This window comes from Symphalangus syndactylus, chromosome 5, assembly GCF_028878055.3.
Source record: "Symphalangus syndactylus isolate Jambi chromosome 5, NHGRI_mSymSyn1-v2.1_pri, whole genome shotgun sequence".
Classification (NCBI taxonomy): domain Eukaryota; kingdom Metazoa; phylum Chordata; class Mammalia; order Primates; family Hylobatidae; genus Symphalangus; species Symphalangus syndactylus.
Window position 1 is genome coordinate 111104817 of NC_072427.2, and position 20178 is coordinate 111124994.

Sequence of the window (20178 nt, forward strand, 5' to 3'; positions counted from 1 at the left end):
AATGCTAATAAGAAATGGAATGACCCCAGGGTTCCTCCATTGCAGCGGTGTTTTGAAAATACTGGGGGAAGAGATTAAAATGTTTTTCAATAAGCCTGTCAAAAACATAGAGCATAATCATTTAAATTCTGATGTAACCACCACAATGAATTTGTTTATACAACTTAGCACTGAGTTCTGGAACACTGGAAATAGAACCTATGTTTCATCCTAGTTTAATTAGGTGGTAGACACAGGGTGCTTCTGCCCTTGTTCATATTTTCTGCCAATGTCTCCAAATTTTCAAGTATGTGGGGAAAACCTTGACTTATTACAACTCAGGACACAAAACAACAACACAGATATGGGAACAGTAAAAAAAAAAAAAAAAATGTAACCTTTGGCTTTAGATGATTTTTACTTAATTTCCTAACTTTACACAGAAATAAATAATATTTTACATTTTTAAAATTTTTTGATTTTCAACTTCAGCACAGAAGGTACTTTTATTCTTAGCTATGTTACTGTGGTGGGGTGGGTGAGAAAAGCTTTGGGCAAGATGGTGGAAAAAATCTTATTTTAATTTGGTTTAATTGACTTAACTACAAAATCCATCATTTACTTGAAGCACAAATTATAACTCTGATGTTTTCTCCATTTTAAAATTAGAAATGCATTAATGGAAAATAATTAAAGAGCAAATCATTAATAGCAAACTACCATAATTTGATACTTTTAAACATTAATACTTAATAGGTTTAATATCTAGCAGCGTGGGGGAAAGCACAGTGATAAGATAATTATGTCTGCTCTGGGCAAGGGAGTGACAATAGGTGTACCGCTGACTTGTAATACAACAGTTACATCAGCTCTTGAAGGTACAGCCTGGTTATACATAAGAATCACCTAGTCTCAGCCTCAGACTCTTAGATTCAGAATGGTCTAGGTCAGTGGATCTCAATGTGTGGTTTTAGGACCAAATTCCATCCCAGCATGGAATCACCTGGGATAAATTTATAGAAATTCAAATCCTGGAATCCTACCTCGGGCCTACTGAACCCAAAAGTCTAGAGTAAGGCCCAGCAATCTGTGATTTAATAAGCCCTTCAGGTAATTCAGATGCATTCTAGAGTTGAGAACCACCACCTAGGGTAAATGCTCTGAACCTTTGTTTATGTGTCATAGGTACCTTTGTCAGTCTGGGGAAACTTAATTTGGAGAATCTTCTTTGTCTGTTGCTCCTACTTCAGCTTACACTTTTTAATATGTATTTTGTCACCCAAGTGAGACTTTGTTGCCTGGAAATTAATAAGAATATAATTACACACACAAAAGAGTATTTTTAAGTATATAAGCTAAAGCACACAGAACTACAAAGGAAATTTATTGCATTAAAAATAATTATCGAAAATTTTTAAATCCATGGAAATATATATTTCTTTATTAACATTTAATAAGATATACTGGTGGTTCTAATGGCCACTGTAATATCAAAGGTGAACATAAATGATATTTTATATGTATCTAGCAACTGCAATATGATATGAATATATCTGCAGTTTGTTTTGGTGACCATATTATAGATGTTGCTAATAATTTTGTGGTTCCTCACCTACATTTGTAACAGAAGAAGAGATTAAAGTCAGTAAAAATAAAGATGTAATTATTTCTTTCCCAACTACAAACCTCCTACCTGTTATCATGAACTTCCATGGATTCCAAAGAGGTGAAGGAACCTGGATGGAGTGAGACCCAGAGGTCTTAGTTCTTTAAAAGCCCGAGGTCATTCTGACAAGAGTAGTCAAGACACGCATGATCCTTCATATACTCATTTCAGTAGGAAACAACATAGAAGTTATACAAAGCATCCCCAAACTTTGACAGCTTGATTTCACCTGGTAATAAAAACAAAACAAAGATACACACACACACACACGTCAAACAACTTTTTTCTACTGTACTAGGTTTTAAACACCCTATTGAGAATCATCTGACTTAATCCAGGACATTTCTTAGCTTGTCCTAGCATACTTTGACTTTGTTAGAACCACCCCATACCCCCACCACCCCTGACATAGATGAAATCAAGTGGAGAATTTTTTAAAACCTGCATCAGAAATATGAGAAGGATATCATCAACAGAGTGAAAAATATCCATAGCAAGGTTTTCACCACCCACAGACTGGTATTATTTCTTACTTGGAAAAACATTATTCCTCCTTTCTCCTACTAAGTATTTGAAAATATTTTATTGGAAATCAAGAGACTTTTGTGAAATGTCATTTCTTTGCACCACCACCATTCAGGGAGAATCTTCTTTGTCTTTCACTCCTATTTTGGCTTACACTTCTTAATATGTATTTTGTCACCAAACAGATTCTTTGTTGTCAGGAACTTTTACTAAGAATATAATTACACACACAAAAGAGGGAGAACATCTCTTTTATATTTTGGCACAATTACAAATCATTTGCCAAAAATTATCTGTAATGTATAGGTATTTATTTTGTTATATAAAAACAAGAGACTATGTTTTCCCCCAAGGCAATGTCCTTTATCATTTCCTTAGATCCTGTTTTTTGCAAAAGACGAGGTTTCTATATTCTAAAACAGAAATAGGTAAGGACAGAAAACCTTAGCCCTATGAAGTTTATAACAAAATCTTCCTTATTCATTCTGGTTTTATTCTAAAAAGTGCTTCCAACTGCTCAACTTGTAATTAATGCTATATATTCTATGAGATGAAGAACAATTTTTGAATAAAATCGATAAAATCCAATGAAATAATATTCCGTTTCCCCCCCTTTTAATTTTTCCTTCCTTTTTCTCCTTTCTTCATTTTCTTTCTTCTTTCCTCATGTGCTTCTATTCTTTCTTTTTTCCTCCATGATTTTCTTCCATTATCTCTTCTCCAAAAAGGAACTGAGGTCTATATAACAAAGAACATATGCAGTAAGGTTAATAGAATACTACAGAAAAATAAGATCCAAAGAAATAAACAGGAAATCTACAAAACATGAAAGGTCAGTGTCATTACTAACACTTATGTCTGAGATTCCTGGAGACCCAGGCAAAAAGGAAAACGTTAAAAACCATGTAATTTTCCTGACGAAATAAGATAAATGCCAACAGTTCCACAGGGATGGCAAGTTCTAAAGGACACTAAATTCTAAAGGAAATTTCACTCATATGTACTTAGAAAGTGATAATGCACTGAGAAAACTTAATAAGAAATGTAGAGGTGTGTGTCATATGCCTTCTACTCCAAACAAACAAAAGGAACTCCAACAGCAGCAGCAGCTAAGGAAATAATGTTAAAGTGGTTCACATTGCCCAAAGTTTCCAAGATGTTGCCTGTGAAGAGATCCTGCGTCTTTGACAATCTCCTGGAAGTATCACTTCTCTCAGACATATTTTTGGTAGGAAGGAGGTACCAGCAGTTTCTTTCCTTTGTAACACCATTACATCTGTAAGATAACAGAGAATAGCTACCAGACTAACCCATCAATTTATCTCTTGCTCTTAATACAGTAGCTTGCACAAAAGTAGAAATGGATTAGGTTAAGATAATTGTTTTTATTGACATTTCTTTACTTCTGAGTAAATGCCACCAACTCTTAACGGTGGAAGTCAGAAAATCTAAAATTAATTAAACTTACCTGTTTGCTAAGAGCTATCACTGGGCTAGGTGTGTGCTAGGTGTATTGCTATAAATGCAATACATAGTTAAATAATTGTAGCTGAAATGTGTCTAGCTCAGAAATGGCATTTCTGCCTACCTGCCCACATGCCTTTACTCTCCTAGTGGGATGATTTGCCATCGAATCTCTTCTATCCACCAAGCCCCTGCCTATACAAATGGTCCCCCCTGCCTTCTGTCCTGCTAAATCAATCCCCTTCTTTCCCTCCAATCTGAAAAGAAACAATCGTCCTTCTCCAAAAGCCTTTTCAGGCAAATCCCACCTGGCTCTATTCATTACTTGAACCTTTTGGGGTGTGAAATGAGCTACAGTGCCTAGCTGCAGTATTTGCAGCATGCATTATTATTCTTTTTAGCTTGAGTGTGTCCAAAGGCCTTAAAACATCCCTGCCTAAGCTCCTGCTCCAGGGAAGAATTCTTATCACAGCAAATTCAGCCTGAGAAGTGAGACAAAAGAGAAGAAACCTAGGCAGAGCCTAAGAAGAGAGGCAGAAGATTTAATACCATGCAAGTATCCTTGAGACATCCTTTTTTCCTCCCTAGAATTCTTCTATAAGTATCTTTTTATACTCCATCTATGACCTCAAAAATAATAATGGTTGCATCTATATGCTTCTTTTCTCACATGGAATAAAGTTTTCCTAAAGTAAGGAGAGCTCTTTGAGGTTATATAACCCATAAAAATGGCAATAAAAGCTTAGAAATTGGTTTCCGGGAGGCATTAGTATGTCAACAAGGTAATGCTATATGGAGTTTCCATGTGATACTAAACTTCTGATTTCAAATAGCTATGTGAATGTGTAATGAAGTTACCTAAATCTGCAAATGTGGAACATTTTAAAGATTTAGAAAATGTATAGTCCAGTTTTAATCTTCACAGAGTGCCTCTCTAAAAATCAACAACTAATTTCCTTGCAAGAAAAGAAAACTGAGGCAGTAACAGCCTCAGGTGCATGCTTAAAATACAGAACTTAATATAATGCATTTCCTCTGAATTCAATTTTTTAGTAGTTCTGAGATTTTTGTCTTTCAAAAGTAAATGGTGAATTCACATAGGGTAATCTTTTATTCTGTCAAGAAGATTTTTAATGTATATTTGTTGCCTCATGATTTCTTAAAATAAGGAATAGTTTGTTGTAAACTTCTGCTACTTTTTAATCTGTTTACTGTGCATACAAAGAAATAAATTGTGTTTAGTCAGAAAAAGAATGAGTTTGACTTGGCAGGATTTGAAATGCAGGTAGTCCATCACAAATCCCAAATTTAACATGTAGAACTGACATCTGGAAAAATATTTGTATGAACTGAGGGCCCTATACCCTACTCTTATGCTGCTGGTAACAATATTTAGTATAAAAATTTAATTATGTGATAATTTTGTAACTATTTTTGAAGGAGTATTTTGTTCAACTACTCTAAATAACCCAAGATGACATATTTATATTTGTTTTCTCGTGTTAAATTTGAGACTGAAAATGTTGAAAAGATCATCTTAGAAAGTAAGATTACACATCTTTTATCCACGTGTATATGTGTCTCCAATTTTCTCTGCTGGATAGTGAAAGTGCCACCATGGACCAGCACTTGAAAATCTCAGGGTGGAACAACTGGCATCTACTGAATGCCCATTATTCTTAAAAATTTGGATCTAGTCGTCTTTCCTTCTAGAATAGGCATGTTTTTAAAAAAATCGCTGTTAATCCTATCTGAATGCACACCAGAAGTCGATGTGTAATAAATAGGCTTGCTTAAAAAATATTTATAAAAAATTTTTAAATACTTGTTCAATTTAGTTTTTCTCCAAATTTTGGTGTGAATTTCCAGAGAAATTAATGTATCTGGCCAGGTGCGGTGGCTCACGCCTGTAATCCCAGCACTTTGGGAGGCCAAGGCCGGTGGATTACTTGAGGTCAGGAGTTCACGACTAGCCTGGCCAACATAGTGGAACACCCTCTCTACTAAAAATACAAAAAAATTAGCCAGGTGTGGTGGCACACGCCTACAGTCCCAGCTACTAGGGAGGCTGAGTCGGGACAATCACTTAAATCTGGGAGGCAGAGGTGGCAGTGAGTTGAGCTTGAGCCACTGCACTCCAGCCTAGGCAACAGAGTATCAAAAAAAAAAAAAGAGAGAGAGAAAGACAGAAGGAAAGAAAGCAGGAAGGCAAGAAGGAAGGGAGGGAGGGAGGAAGGGAAAAAAAGAAAAAGAAAGAAAGAAAGAAGAAAGAAGAAAAGAAGAAAGAAAAGAAAGAAAGAAAGAAGAAAGAGAAAGCAGGCAAGCAGGCAAGAAAGAAAAAGAAATGTATCCCTTCAGGCTCTGTCTTAAAAGAGATATCCAAGGGACAGGGGAAAAGGATAGCTATAGATAAGTGAGGAGTCTAAAATCCACGCCTCTAACATCTATTTTTAGTGATATACCTTTCGAAATGTTTCCTCATTTAGACATGAATGCCTTAAAACAGATTATTGGGTAACTAGACGTCACTTTGTATGTCAAAAAGCAGAGCCTCGTGCCAGTAGCAGAAAAAGATGTCATATTTGGCGATAACATGATTTCCTGACTATAGCAGGCACCAGGATCACCTGGAGGGCTTGGTGAAATACAGATAGCTGGACCCTACCCTAGAGCAGACCTAAGACTACTGGCTAAGTCAGCCTCGAGAGAGGGTGGAGAATTTGCCTTTGGACCTATGTTCTCTCCTGAGGATGATGCTGCTTGTCTGGAGAGAGCATCACTTTGAGAATGTGTCATGGGGAGTCAGGAACATGGAAAACTACCTAGAAGAATGTTCAACACATGGCAGGCATTCAGCTGAATGAGGAAACTAGAAATGAAACTAGAAATGATCAAACACAAGAAAAGAAGAGAGATGTCTAGAAGAGAGGTTGGAGAATGACTCTCCCAACCAACCAACTTTGGCAGCAATGATGTTCACTAATTAACTAATTCCAATGACGTTTCCAGAGCCTGCAGACAGCAAAACACAACTAAAGCCTCTTTAATTTGAAATGGCATCCCTTGATATTTTTGAAAGCTCAGATTACTGTGAGGATTTCTACCAAAACCTGCAAGAATGGTGAAATTCAAGGTCCTCTAACATCTGTTTTTATCTACATTCGGTCTGCTTTAAATGTGTGAGTCCTTAAATACAACTGTTCTGCATCTGTGAAGCTCTTCATGATCTGGAGCGTTCCAGACTTTCTACATTCTCAGCTACCCTTTGACATCTTCATACCTGTTTTGTTTTCTAAGCCATAGCAAATACATTTTATATAAATATTTATTTAATTTTATTTTATTATTATCATACTTTAAGTTTTAGGGTTCATGTGCACAATGTGCAGGTTTGTTACATATGTATCCATGTGCCATGTTGGTGTGCTGCACCCACTAACTCGTCATTTAGCATTAGGCATATCTCCTAATGCTGTCCCTCCCCCCTCCCCCCACCCCACAACAGTCCCCAGAGTGTGATGTCCCCCTTCCTGTGTCCATGTGTTCTCGTTGTTCAGTTCCCACCTATGAGTGAGAACATGCAGTGTTTGGTTTTTTGTCCTTGCAATAGTTTGCTGAGAATGATGGTTTCCAGTTTCATCCATGTCCCTACAAAGGACACGAACTCATCATTTTTTATGGCTGCATAGTATTCCATGGTGTATATGTGCCACATTTTCTTAAGCCAGTTGATCATTGTTGGACATTTGGGTTGGTTCCAAGTCTTTGCTATTGTGAATAGTGCCACAATAAACATACGTGTGCATGTGTCTTTATAGCAGCATGATTTATAATCCTTTGGGTATATACCCAGTAATGGGATGGCTGGATCAAATGGTATTTCTAGTTCTAGATCCCTGAGGAATCACCACACTGACTTCCACAATGGTTGAACTAGTTTACAGTCCCACCAACAGTGTAAAAGTGTTCCTATTTCTCCACATCCTCTCCAGCACCTGTTGTTTCCTCACTTTTTAATATATAAATATTTAAATGAGATTTTCCTTCTGCCCACTTGGTGGAATAGCACAATCTCTAACAATAGGAATTTCAAGGCTCATCTTTCCTTTGGTAAATCCATTTCAGGCTTTATTAAAGAATGGTAATGGCTTTGTGTGTTTCAGTTACTTTTATCGTTTACAAAATAAAAGTGCAAGATTTAATTCTGGAACATTAAATAGACATCTATTGTCCCAGCTCTATGTTCAGTAGATGAAAGTTACTAAACAAACACTTTAAAAGAGAGAAGAACCACCTTCTAAATATTTCGTATCTTCTTTTTTTATATATATGATGCTTTTATTTGTTATTATACTTTACGTTTTAGGGTACATGTGCACAACGTGCAAGTTAGTTACATATGTATACATGTGCCATGTTGGTGTGCTGCACCCAGTAACTGGTCATTTAACATTAAGTATATCTCCAGATGCTATCCCTCTCCCCTTCCCCCCACCCCACAACAGGCCCCGGTGTGTGATGTTCCCCTTCAGAAAAGCTTTGAATGTTACTTGGAAGTTCCCTGGAAACAGACAGAAAAGGGTCAGTGTTGGCAATAGCCTGGGAAAGACACTGGGGCTTCTTTTAAAGAGGCAATGGGTGGGTCCATCACAGCACTCCAAAAGGCAGAACCACATCATCTCCCTGCTCACCGGTGGAAGAGAGCAGAAATCAGGATGTACCCAGCCCAAAGGCATATTTTTATATGATGATTAAAATCTGAAATAAAAGGCAAGAAACAAGATTAAGAATTAAAAGCTAAAAGTCTCCAGCTAAGCCTAAAAAAGTGTCAGGATAATTAAATCTTCAATTAGAGCTCACAGTTGAGAGCACGGGAATTACAGGTTTTCAGGGAAAAGAAAGCCTAGGGGCCTAAATGTCTTTGATCACACAGAGGTGTCTCTCCACCCTGTGGTGCCTCGCCAACTGACACTTGCAGGCCAAGGCTGCAGTCTCTCTTTTAGTGCAATCACATAACTTCCTTTAAATTAGGGCTTGTTAGCCTTTGAATTGAATGAAATATCAAGAACAAAGCAAAAGTAAACACTGAAGATAGTCTCTGTCTATGTTGTTCTCTACATGCACTTTTAAAAAGATGAGCTAAAAAAAAGATGAGCTATACAACAGGAGAAAAGCTTAATAAATTACAGTGCAGCAATGCTGGGAAATTGTCATTCAAAGCGGTTTTTATGGAAACTATTTGACAACATAGAAAAAATCACATTTATAAAACCAGGTAACTAAGTGATATATGTAATGATTTAACTTTGTAAAATGTAAGAATGCAAACAAAGACTAAAGATATTACATTAAAGTTAAAATTACATCTCATGTGATTATGGGTAATTCTACTGATTTGCATCATCCTTTAGATAGGAAAACACTTGAAGTTTTATATTAAAACGTTAATTTTTTTGGCTGGAATCCCATAATTTGTTTTAATGTCCACAGCATTAAGGAACTGAAAGTCTAGCTTATGGTCTTTTTATGCTTTTGTTTTGTCTGTATGCTTTTTTCTTATTCCTCTAGGAGTGGAAACTCATCAATGCCGATCTTCTCTACTGATGGTGGACCATTTGTCAAATTAAACACAGCACCTGATGGCCACTTAATCCTAACACCCAGGTGGGTCCCTAAATCTGTTCTTAGACTAGTTGTACATAGACATGGAAGAAGATAGATTGTTGAAGCCAGTCAGATTTTAATGCTATTACATACTGGTCATGTAATCTTGGAAGTTATTTGACTTATATTATTATTTAAGTGATCTCAAACAGTGTCTATTTAATATCTGATAACATTTTCTAACCCTAATATATATAAGATGGTCAAAAGAAATATTCTGTATGTAAATTTCTGGCACACTCATAGGGATTTGACATGTTTTAATTTTATACCCTTTTTTATCCTTAGCCTCAGATTAATAAACAATTAAATCAAATGGAAAGAAATTGTGAGAACTGGGATAAAACAGGTCCAGTGTTGATCAGACTAAAGGAGGCAGCACCAATTAGCTACCACTAAAAGAGAAGAGGGGAAAATCCTGATATTCTTTTCTCTTCCTTGGCAAATAGATCATGAATATTAAATGAAGAAGTCTAGACCTTTCATCGTGTCTACATATTCTCTTTTACTTTTTAACATTAGGTTTACTTTTATAGCCTTACTAAGGTATTAAAAAGCAGCATCTTTCCTGTATTCAAAGATCTGTTTTAGCTTAGATTAAGTCATTTCTCCTATTTGGATGTTAATAGTAATTTTTGTTGAAATTGGCTTCTGAATTTTACAGTCCCATTAAAGAACAGCTGTAGGTGGGAAGAATGTAACTGCTAGAAGCCATAACTGCTAGAAGCCATAACTACAAATGAGGATTTAAGATGCTTTGCTGGTATATTTTGTTTAATGGTAAAAAATGAAATTAGATAATTATTCGGTTTTTCATGAAAAGTTACCATTTCTGTGAGCTTAACCAGTAAAAAAATAAAAATGGTAAAGGAGAATTTTGAGTACCAAAAAAAGAACTTTGCAGTTGAATGTTTTATATCAATGTTTGCTGGGCCTTGACTGATATTATGAGTCTCATCGGATATGAAGCAAAGCATCTGCAAATGAGAAAGCAGGCTTCTAGATTTCCTTTCCTATAAGGCATGTCTAAATTTATATTACCATATAGATCCTGAAGCAGTTTGAACATTGAGAATTTCTTCTTTTCATGTCTTAAAGGCATTTAAAAATTTGTAAGAAAAAAATTATTTAAAATCATTTATGTTAATTATACGCATGCTTGAGATCAGAACTAGCTTATTCTATGCTTATCAATGAAATGCCAGTATCATTTTCCATTGATGTCACTATTATAATGTATGTGTGTGCTATTTGAAAGAGACATCATTTACAGACATATTTTAACCTTTCATCACATCAACAAGCCAGTTAATTAAATGTCCTTAATCCCTTCCTTAATTAGCCACATTATATTGGGTTGGCAGAAAATCAGACATATGTTCATTTATTTATTTATTTGGTTAATTTATTTATGCATTTATTATTTGTTGCAATAGATGATTATGTTTGTATCCCTATGAAAACTGGTGTTTTTGAAAATGCCCTTGCGCTAGTGGTTGTAATAAAAAATAAGTAAAAGAAGAGGATGTCAGGGAAAATGATTCAGCCAACTATAAAAATCTACTGACCTATATTCTGATTCTTTTCTTTTTTTCCTTTTTTTTTGAGACGGAGTCTCGCTCTGTCACCCAGGCTGAGTGCAGTGGCGTGATCTCAGCTCACTGCAAGCTCCACCTCCCAAGTTCCCACCATTCTCCTGCCTCAGCCTCCCAAGTAGCTGGGGCTACAGGCACCCGCCACCACGCCTGGCTAATTTTTGTGTATTTTTAGTACAGACGGGGTTTCACCGTGTTAGCCAGGATGGTCTCGATCTCCTGACCTCGTGATCCGCCCGCCTCAGCCTCCCAAAGTGCTGGAATTACAGGCGTGAGTGAGCCACCGTTCCCGTCCCATTCTGATTCTTTAATCTATTGTGAGATAAATGCAAGACTCAGACCACCATCTCCCACCACACGGTGAAAAAAAAGGGGAGTTAATTGAGACTTCCTTGGGGTGTTATAAACACATGTCAATATATCTAGATTGATATACATGCATGTACACTAGTTACTAAAAAGATAGACCTCCTTATATTTCAACTAAAATAATTCTGTATTATAAATAATATGCCAGTCATTCAATATGGATACATATGATTTCAAATAAACTGTATCACATATTTTCCTGAAACACTGAATTGCTTTGATCAGACATATGGATCTTAAGGTCTTATTTACGTTGCATTTTAAAAGACCTAAACAGCATGCACAATTAGCTGTAGCTAAGTATATAAATGTAAGTCATTACAATTGTTTGTATATCTGCATGTATAATGTGTCTGTTTTAATGTAGCCGATATCTGCAGCTGGTTGCATTTGGAACTAGTGGGAGCAAGTACTTTAATTTCTTGTGTTATACTGATCTCTAGTGGCTGTTAAGTAGAATGCATTGTAAAACAAATTTGCTTAGTTTTTGTTTAAAATGGAATTCTTGACACTGAAAAAAGTTGGTATTTAAATTTCTAAGCAGGTGATGAGTTTTCAGTAATTTATGCCTATGCTTTCTTTTATATGTGCTTGTTACGTGTCTGCCTTCCTTGAAAGCAGCACCTGTGATGCATTCATCATTCAATCCCCTGAATGAAGCACACAGCCTCATACACAGTGTTGGGCATGGAATAGTTGCCGGATTGGCAATACTGAGGCATGCTCTGTGTTATAGAATGATGAAAACCAATGTCGGTTCAAGTAAAATAACAATATCTATCATTTATGGAATTTCATTGTGTATAAGGCCCTGTAATAGTTTTATTGAAAATATTGCTTTTTATTCTCACAACACTCCAATAAAGTATTATTACCCCCATTTTATGGAAGAAGAAACTGGGTCTCAGGGGTATCGAGCGACTTCCCTGAAGTCATATAGAAATGGTAGAATAAGGATGCAAACTCACCTCTATTTGACATTAAACTGGGGCTTCTTCAGCTTACAATTCAGTCTCCCTACATTTCATATATGAGACATTAAGATGTCCATTTTACTAAAGCAAAAGTAGGATAACCTACATGATGTTTGACTTTAAAATATTAAATGCATAATTTTAAAAATATGATTGTTCTTCTATTACAGTCAACAGTGTTTACAGGATTCCTTGATTCGGTTACAGTGTAACCATAAATGTAAGTAAATATGTTGTCATATCCCACTTCAAGCATTCTGTTTAAAATTCTGAATAGTTTGTCACCTGAAGTTATTTTGTTACCACTCAATTTTCACCATCAGAAGAAATGACAAAAATGAAATAGATGCTCTTTCTCCAATTATTTTAATAGCTTGTGGAAAAAAACTGGTGGCTCAAGACATCACCCCAAAGATTGTTGGAGGAAGTAATGCCAAAGAGGGGGCCTGGCCCTGGCTTGTGGGTCTGTATTATGGCGGCCGACTGCTCTGCGGTGCATCTCTCGTCAGCAGTGACTGGCTGGTGTCCGCCGCACACTGCGTGTATGGGTGAGTGTGATGTCAAGTGTCCTTTCCCAAACTAGGTCACCACAGCAGACACTGCCGAGCATCCCATTTCATGCAGCCTCACAAAACCATTCCACCAGGGAAATCCTGCTGTTTATGACATTATAAACATTCCAATTATTTTCCCATTAATGTCATGTATGAAAATAGAGATAGTTAAATTTTAAAAAATTATTCTGCATTAGATATGAATATTAATTCTTCTACATTAGATATTACATCATTCAATCTTTCTACACTTTTACATACATAAAAATGGAAACTTTTGCCAATTCAAAAGCTAAGCATTTTTAAGAGTGTGAAATTAGTATTTATTGTATAAATCGTACTGGTTACCATTCAATTTGTCCAATATTTATTGCTAGCAAATTGTCAATATCAGAAAGTATGCTTAGGTAGCCCTCAAATTACAATTATACTGTGCTCTGGAAGTTCATGGATAAGCACTTTGTTGTGAATTAAGATAAAAGTACTTAGTTCTTAAGTCAGATCTATTTTGATTGCTACCTATTAACTGAAATTTAGAACTAATATCAACCATATCTGACTCTGTTTTATACTATAATAGGACAAGATACATGTTGAATTTTGACATTTATTTTGCAGTCCTAGAGGAGAGAACAGGGTGGATGGAAGGGGGTGGGAGTAAAGGAAGAAAAACTAAATGATCCTGGGCCCAAGAACATGTTCATTCTCCTCTTCCACGTGAAAAATGCCACCTCTCTAGGTAGTCACATGGTTCTGAATTCGGTCAGGAAGAAAGGGAGCTTCCTCATAGAATATGCATGAGCTTGATCTAGGACTCATCTCCTGTCCCTGTGTCAGTGAGGTGTCCAGTGAATGACCTTACTCATGAGGATTAGAGTAAGCCTCTCTGTAGCCAGCATCCAGAACCTCTGAGGAAAGAACCATGTTAGAAAGAACCAGGCATGGACCAGGAAAGAACCAGGCATGGACGAGGCAGCCGTAGTTAATCAGGTTACAAGACTCAACTTTCCTTACCCACATAGATATTTAAGGTCCTTGGGTAAATAAAGACGAACTGTCAGACACAGAGATTGTGAAATTTTTAAAGGAGATAGGGAAAGCCAGGCAAAATGAACATTAACAGATTGCACTTATGCCTAAATACCCATTATATCAGAGTGAAAGTAGACTCAAAAGCATAATCCCAGGACTTTGGAGAAAAAGGACCCTCAACTAGATCTCAGGTTTGCCAAATAGCTGGTCTCCAAAGGAGCTACCGACAGCACCATCCCATCTACATCTAAAGCTCTCTCTGATTCTATCCATTGAGTGTTACATCCTAGAGACTAAATTACAGCCTCTCCCATAACTAAAGTGCACCCTCTTGACTTTGCTGCCTCCTAATAATCATATTGTAACTTAGTTTCATACTATAACAAGCGTCTGTAGAGACAGTTTTTCCATCCCCTTCTAAACATGGCTTTAATCTTTACACATATTGTTTGCGTCGGACATGTCACGGATAGGGTAACATCTGTATCCTAACTGTGATGCAAATTAAAGCTAGTTTTAGCTAAAGAGTCAGTGTTTTCTGTTGCACATAGGTAGATCTTAATAAGTTAGTTAGCAACCTTGCTATATAAAACTTGAATTTGGCAAATTCCTGTTTAATGTTCTTGTCAAACATATGCTGTCTAGACGTCAATCAGGCTCGCAGTAATATTAGTGATGTCTTTCAATTATCTATTTTACAGATGTACTTCTAATAGGTCAATGATACCAATTTCATAGCTTTCCAAACAACAAATATGTGTAGAAAATAGAAAGGCAGTTTTACCTAGTATAAACACATGTCCAATTGTTACCAGAGAAAAGGAGTCCAGATCCAGGCACCAAGAGAGGATTCTTGGAGCTCACACAGGAAGGAATTCAAGGCCAGTCGCAGAGAGCAGTGCAAAAAGATCATTTATTGAAAGCTTCTGAGTCACAAAGTAGGGCATCCTTAGAAAGCAAGAGAAGGAACACCCTGTCTTTAAGTTTTTCTTCTATGGGGGTCTTGTCTATGTAAAGACTAAACTAGGCTGTGTCTACATGAGAGTAACCTTGACAAAATTTATTATTCCATTGATTTAGAGAAAACAATACTTGACATTGCAGTGTGTAAGTACATCAAAGCATAATTATCTTGAAAGCATATGTTGTTATGGGTGTTGATACATTTGGACTTTCCATTGTAGGAATGTGTCCTTGTAGGTATCTTTAGGCTGCTTCCCCAACAATAAACATTTTATGACTATGGGTCATGACCAGCAAGGAATGTGTCTTGTTAGTCTCAAGATGGGGCTGAACTGCAAATGGCATTACTTTGGCTCTCCTAGGCTCCTGCTTCTCTCACACAATCACATAGGACAATCGAATGTCTTTTCAGTTTCAACTTAAGCACAAGCAAAGGTAAGTTGTACTAGAATTCTGATGAATTCAAAATTATCCTTACCAACCATGCATTTTACTCTCCTTAGGCATTCAATGGAATTATTTTTTTTCTCTAGTGCGTAAGAGTTTTCTTGCTTTCTACTTCATGTCTCTAACAAAGAAAGTTTCTGATATTGTTTTAGATAGTTTAATCAAAAACTGTTTTATCAGTATGTTAATATTGGCTCTTATCTGTCTCTTTAAAAGCCTAATTGTGCTATGGAAAGCTTAATTCCTAATAAAAAGAATAACTCAGATCAAGCAAGTTATTAAACTCATGCTACACAAGTGGATTGCCCTCAGTGTAAACCTGTTCCAGGTGTTTTAACCTGCAGGTGGTTAAATGGTTTAATTGAACAGCTCTTCTGTTTAATCTTATCATCAACACTTCATTTGCATTCCTCAGGCTAAGTTCTCCTGAGTGATTCTAAATAACCCTGCGCCTGTTCGATTTCTCTATCGCGGTGTTGTCCTTTTACAACCTTAAAAGAAGGATTTGGAAAAGTGTGGGCCAACCTTCCTGTGGTTTAAAGGGTAAGTTTGACTTTAAACCAAAGGAGAGGATTTTAATCCTGTATAAACAACAAATCACATATGTGATTATGGACAAGCAACTTAGTATCTCTAAGTTTCAGTTTCCTCATCTGTAGGAAGTTCATAAGGATATCGATCTTGCTTGTCAGGACAACAATAAGATGCTGCAATGCTTTTACCTACCGCCATTCATGCAAAAATGTGCAATAAAATGTTGATTGTGTTATAGTTCCCGCATAGGAAAGCTCTATGAAAGAAGACGCCAAGTCTTGCACAACAGATATTCAGCGTATTTATTTTCTGAAATTTTTATATTGATATAATTTCAAACATGCATAAAAATTGCAAAAGTAGTACAAAGAGCTCTTTATACCTTTACTCATACTCACCAATTGCTTACATTTTCCTCTGTATATTTTGTTATCATCTCTTTCTAAGTCAAGAGACTTTTTTTTCTGAACAAGTTCGTAGTAGGTTAGATGTATTTTTATACTCTTATGTACTCAGAGTATTTTTACTAAAAACAGGATACTTCCTACAGAATCACAGTAAATCATGGAAATTTAACATTAATGAAATACAATCCTAATTAATTGTCACAAACATGCTCCTTATTTTGTTTGTATGTTTGCCATGTTAGAACCAGTTCAGGATAGTGTATTGCATCTGGATGCTATACTTTTTTCATCTCCTTTAGTGTAGAGTAGCCCCTTTCTGTATTTCTTGTTTTTAATATTTTTGAATACAGGTCAGTTATTAGGTAGAAAAATTCTTCTATTTGAAAAAAAAAAAAAAAACCCTCAAGCTTGCTCCTTTATCAGCCTTAATATAGTCCTACTCTTCAAGAACTTCTTTTATTTTCTGTCAAAATAAGATGTTCCAGGTTAATCTTGTGTGTTTTCTATCCTAGCCTTGAAGTCAACTTTTCTGTAAGAAACCTTATTTCTATTTAACTAATTTCAGTTATTTCTGTATTTTGGTAAACATGATCTTGTGTGCTTACGGCTACTGTTGTTGTGTCCTGTTCCTAAAACTATACAATGAACAAAGCTCTACCTATAAATATAAACTCAAAACAATGACTCCAACTCAAATAGAATACTACAGGGTAAATCCTAATCTTGTCTTCTTCTGTATTTTTACATCTTGATTCCAATACTAAAAAGCATTGTTCCTATTATCCACAAGCTATTGATGTATTTGCTGAAGTCTGGAAAGCCTGGAACACAAAAAGGAGTTTGAGAATTGCTAACTCACACTACTGCATAAAGCATACTCATCAACCAGGGTTTCATATTTGTTTTCCATTCTTTTTTCCTGCTGACATATAGGAAAATGCATAAACTTAAGTATACAAATTGATGCATTTTTTAAATGCATGCACCTGTTAAACTGACATTCCTCTGAAGATATAAAATATTCCAATCACCCAAAAAGTTTCTCCATTACCTCTTTCTAGTCACTCACATCCCAGCTTCCAGAAGCAAATAGGGAGTCACGTGGGTGGGCTATCATACATAGATTTACAGTCTGGATCACAGTCACTGAACAGACATCTATTAAAGATGAAATTAGTGACAGGGAGCCTCTTGCCAATATCTCATTCTTTAATTTAGCTTTTCAGAGCAGACCAGAGACATCACAGGGATTACCCGATTTTATTGAAAAAATTCCTTAAAATATGTGTTAACACTCCTGAAATAAATAATTTCATATATGAGGTATTTGGGGCATGGTGAGAAATACAGACTACTAATTATACTTTATTTATTTATTTATTGAGACAGAGTTTCACTCGTTGCCCAGGCTGGAGTACAATGGCACGATCTCGGCTCACCACAACCTCCGCCTCACGGATTCAAGCGATTCTCCTGCCTCAGCCTCCCAAGTGGCTGGATTACAGGCATGCACCACCACATCCAGCTAATTTTGCATTTTTAGTAGAGATGGGGTTTCTCCGTGTTGGTCAGGCTGGTCTTGAAAGCCCAACCTCAGGTGATCCGCCCACCTCAGCCTCCCAAAGTGCTGGGATTAAAGGTGTGAGTCACTGTGCCTGGCCTACTTATAATTTATTTAGTACTCCATTTATTAAACTGATATAACTAATAAAACTTTGAAAATCAACTTTTTAAACAGTTAAGCGTTTGTAATAAAATAACATTACTTAATTGATACCGTAACTACAATTTAAAATTTGGATTTCTTTGAGTGCCTCATGCTTTAAGCAGAACACAGAACATACATCAATTCAATAATTTTTAAATACTTAATTTCTACTTAAACCTATCCTAAAATATACATATAATTAGTTTTATTTTTCTGTTTATCTACCTAATCGCTCTAGGGAGTTAGGCTTGTAATATATAATGTTCTTCAGATTGCAGAAATACTATAATATCATTTTAAGATTATGGTAATATTTGTAGATAAAAAAGAGGAAGAGTGGCCGGGCGCGGTGGCTCACACTTGTAATCCTAGCACTTTGGGAGGCCGAGGTAGGCCTGAGCTCAGGAGTTTGAGACCAGCCTGGACAACACGGTGAAACCCCATCTCTACTAAAATACAAAAGAAATTAGCCAGGTGTGGCAGCACGTGCCTGTAGTCCCAGCTACTCGGGAGGCTGAGGCAGGAGAATTGCTTGAACCCAGGAGGTGAAGGTTGTGGTGAGCCGAGATTGCACCACTGTACTCCAGCCTGGGAGACAGAGCAACACAACACTCCGTCCCTACAAAAAAAAAAAAAAAAAAAAAAAAGAGCATTTTCTTAGGACAATAGAGACTTCTCTTTTAAATGTTATTTGTGTAAATATATGGGGTACAAGTGTAATTTTGTTACATGGGTGGATTGCATAGTGATGAAGTCAGGGCTTTTAGGGGATCCATCACCTGAATAACGTACACTCTACCTATTAATTTCTTAATATCCACCCACCTCCCACAGCACCATCCTTCTAACTCTCTCTGATCTATCTTATGTCCACTATACATTATTTGGCTCCCACTTGTAAGAGGGAATATTTGAAATTTGTCTTTCTGCATCTGAGTTGTTTCACTTAATATAATGGCCTCCAGTTCCACTCATGTTGCTGCAAAAGACATGATTTTATTCTTTCTCCTGGCTGAATAGTATTTCATTGCATATATATACCACATTTCTTTATCCAGTCATCTGTTGATGAACACTTATGTTGATTCAGTGTCTTTTCTATTGTGAATAGTGCTGTTATAAACATACAAATGCAGGTATCTTTTTGATATACTGATTTCTTTTCCTTTGAATAGATTCTTAGCAGTGGGATTACTAGATCAAATGGTAGTTCTATTCTTAGTTCTTTGATAAGTAGTTATAGACAGTAGAGATTTCAGGGGTAGGTTAGTAATATTGACTTTGGTTAGAGCTTAGGTCTTGGATCCTTTTCCAAAATATTTCAAGTTTGAGTGCTAGTCATCTTCTTAAAAGTTAATATTATCTTACTGTATCACTAAGACTTTTTAGATTTATGTCTTTATTAGAGATTGTATCAACTTCCAATCTTGTGTTTCCCTGTAAAATTATGTTTCCTGTAAGTCTCTCTTGACCCATATCGTGCAATCCATTTCCTTGACACCATTCTATTACCACTATTTTAATAACATATGTCTCTTTGGCAGGTATCTTTATAATTATTAGTGCACTCAGAAATTTTATTTCCTAAAAGTTTCTATCATATCTCTGAAGTCACCTCTACTTTAATAATTAATTCATCATTTTGGATCCCATTGTTGAGCCACCTTTTTTCTTAGTTATTTTGCATAACCACTTGTTGCACAAAGAAGGAATATTTTAATATTTAGAGTTTGAGACTCTAAACATTAAAAAGAAAAAAGAGCTGGGTGGGGTGGGAGAAGACTGGGGAAGAACAGAGTGAAATGATGTGGATTGATACGCAACTCTGCCCTTTAAATGGCTGTTATGAGGAACCACTGGTAATATTCATTCCTTCCTGCTCTTGGATTGCTTACTGTTTTTTATATATCCATTCAATCAGATGACATTTGCTGAGCACTTATCCTGTGCTAAGTATTTTTCTAAGTTTGGGGATGATAGTGCTGTACAGACTAACAAAATCTTTCCTCTGATAAGGTTTATATGACATGTTAAGCCTGAAAAACATTTAAATAAATACTTTAGCAGTGATACATGCAGTAAAGAAAAGTTGTAGAACAGAAAGTATGATAAGACCAAGAAGGTTGTTTTCGATACAGTGGTTGGAGAAAGCTTCGCAGACTAATTGAAAATGGAAGGAAAATCTAAAGAAATGAAGGAGAATGTTATACAAATTTCTTGGAAGGTAACAGCAAACTGTGATGCTCTGGGGTAGAAGTGAGGTAGACTTACTCCAGACACCTCAAGAAGCCCTGCTG

At 36.2% G+C, this 20178-nt stretch overlaps 2 protein-coding genes across 2 annotated transcripts in view; one reads left to right on the forward strand and one right to left on the reverse strand.

Moving 5' to 3' along the window:
• The window catches only part of TMPRSS15 (transmembrane serine protease 15), a 136198-nt gene that overhangs the window by 92426 nt on the left and 23594 nt on the right, over window positions 1-20178 (forward strand). Inside the window, exons 19-21 of the mRNA XM_055279329.2 lie at window positions 9203-9298; window positions 12407-12456; window positions 12610-12784. Coding sequence (XP_055135304.1) covers window positions 9203-9298; window positions 12407-12456; window positions 12610-12784 — 321 coding nt within the window. The remainder of the gene's footprint in view (window positions 1-9202; window positions 9299-12406; window positions 12457-12609; window positions 12785-20178) is intronic.
• Window positions 2362-20178, reverse strand: part of CHODL (chondrolectin) — a 69085-nt gene continuing 51268 nt past the window's right edge. Inside the window, exon 6 of the mRNA XM_055279338.2 lies at window positions 2362-2908. Coding sequence (XP_055135313.1) covers window positions 2845-2908 — 64 coding nt within the window. The 3' untranslated portion in view covers window positions 2362-2844. The remainder of the gene's footprint in view (window positions 2909-20178) is intronic.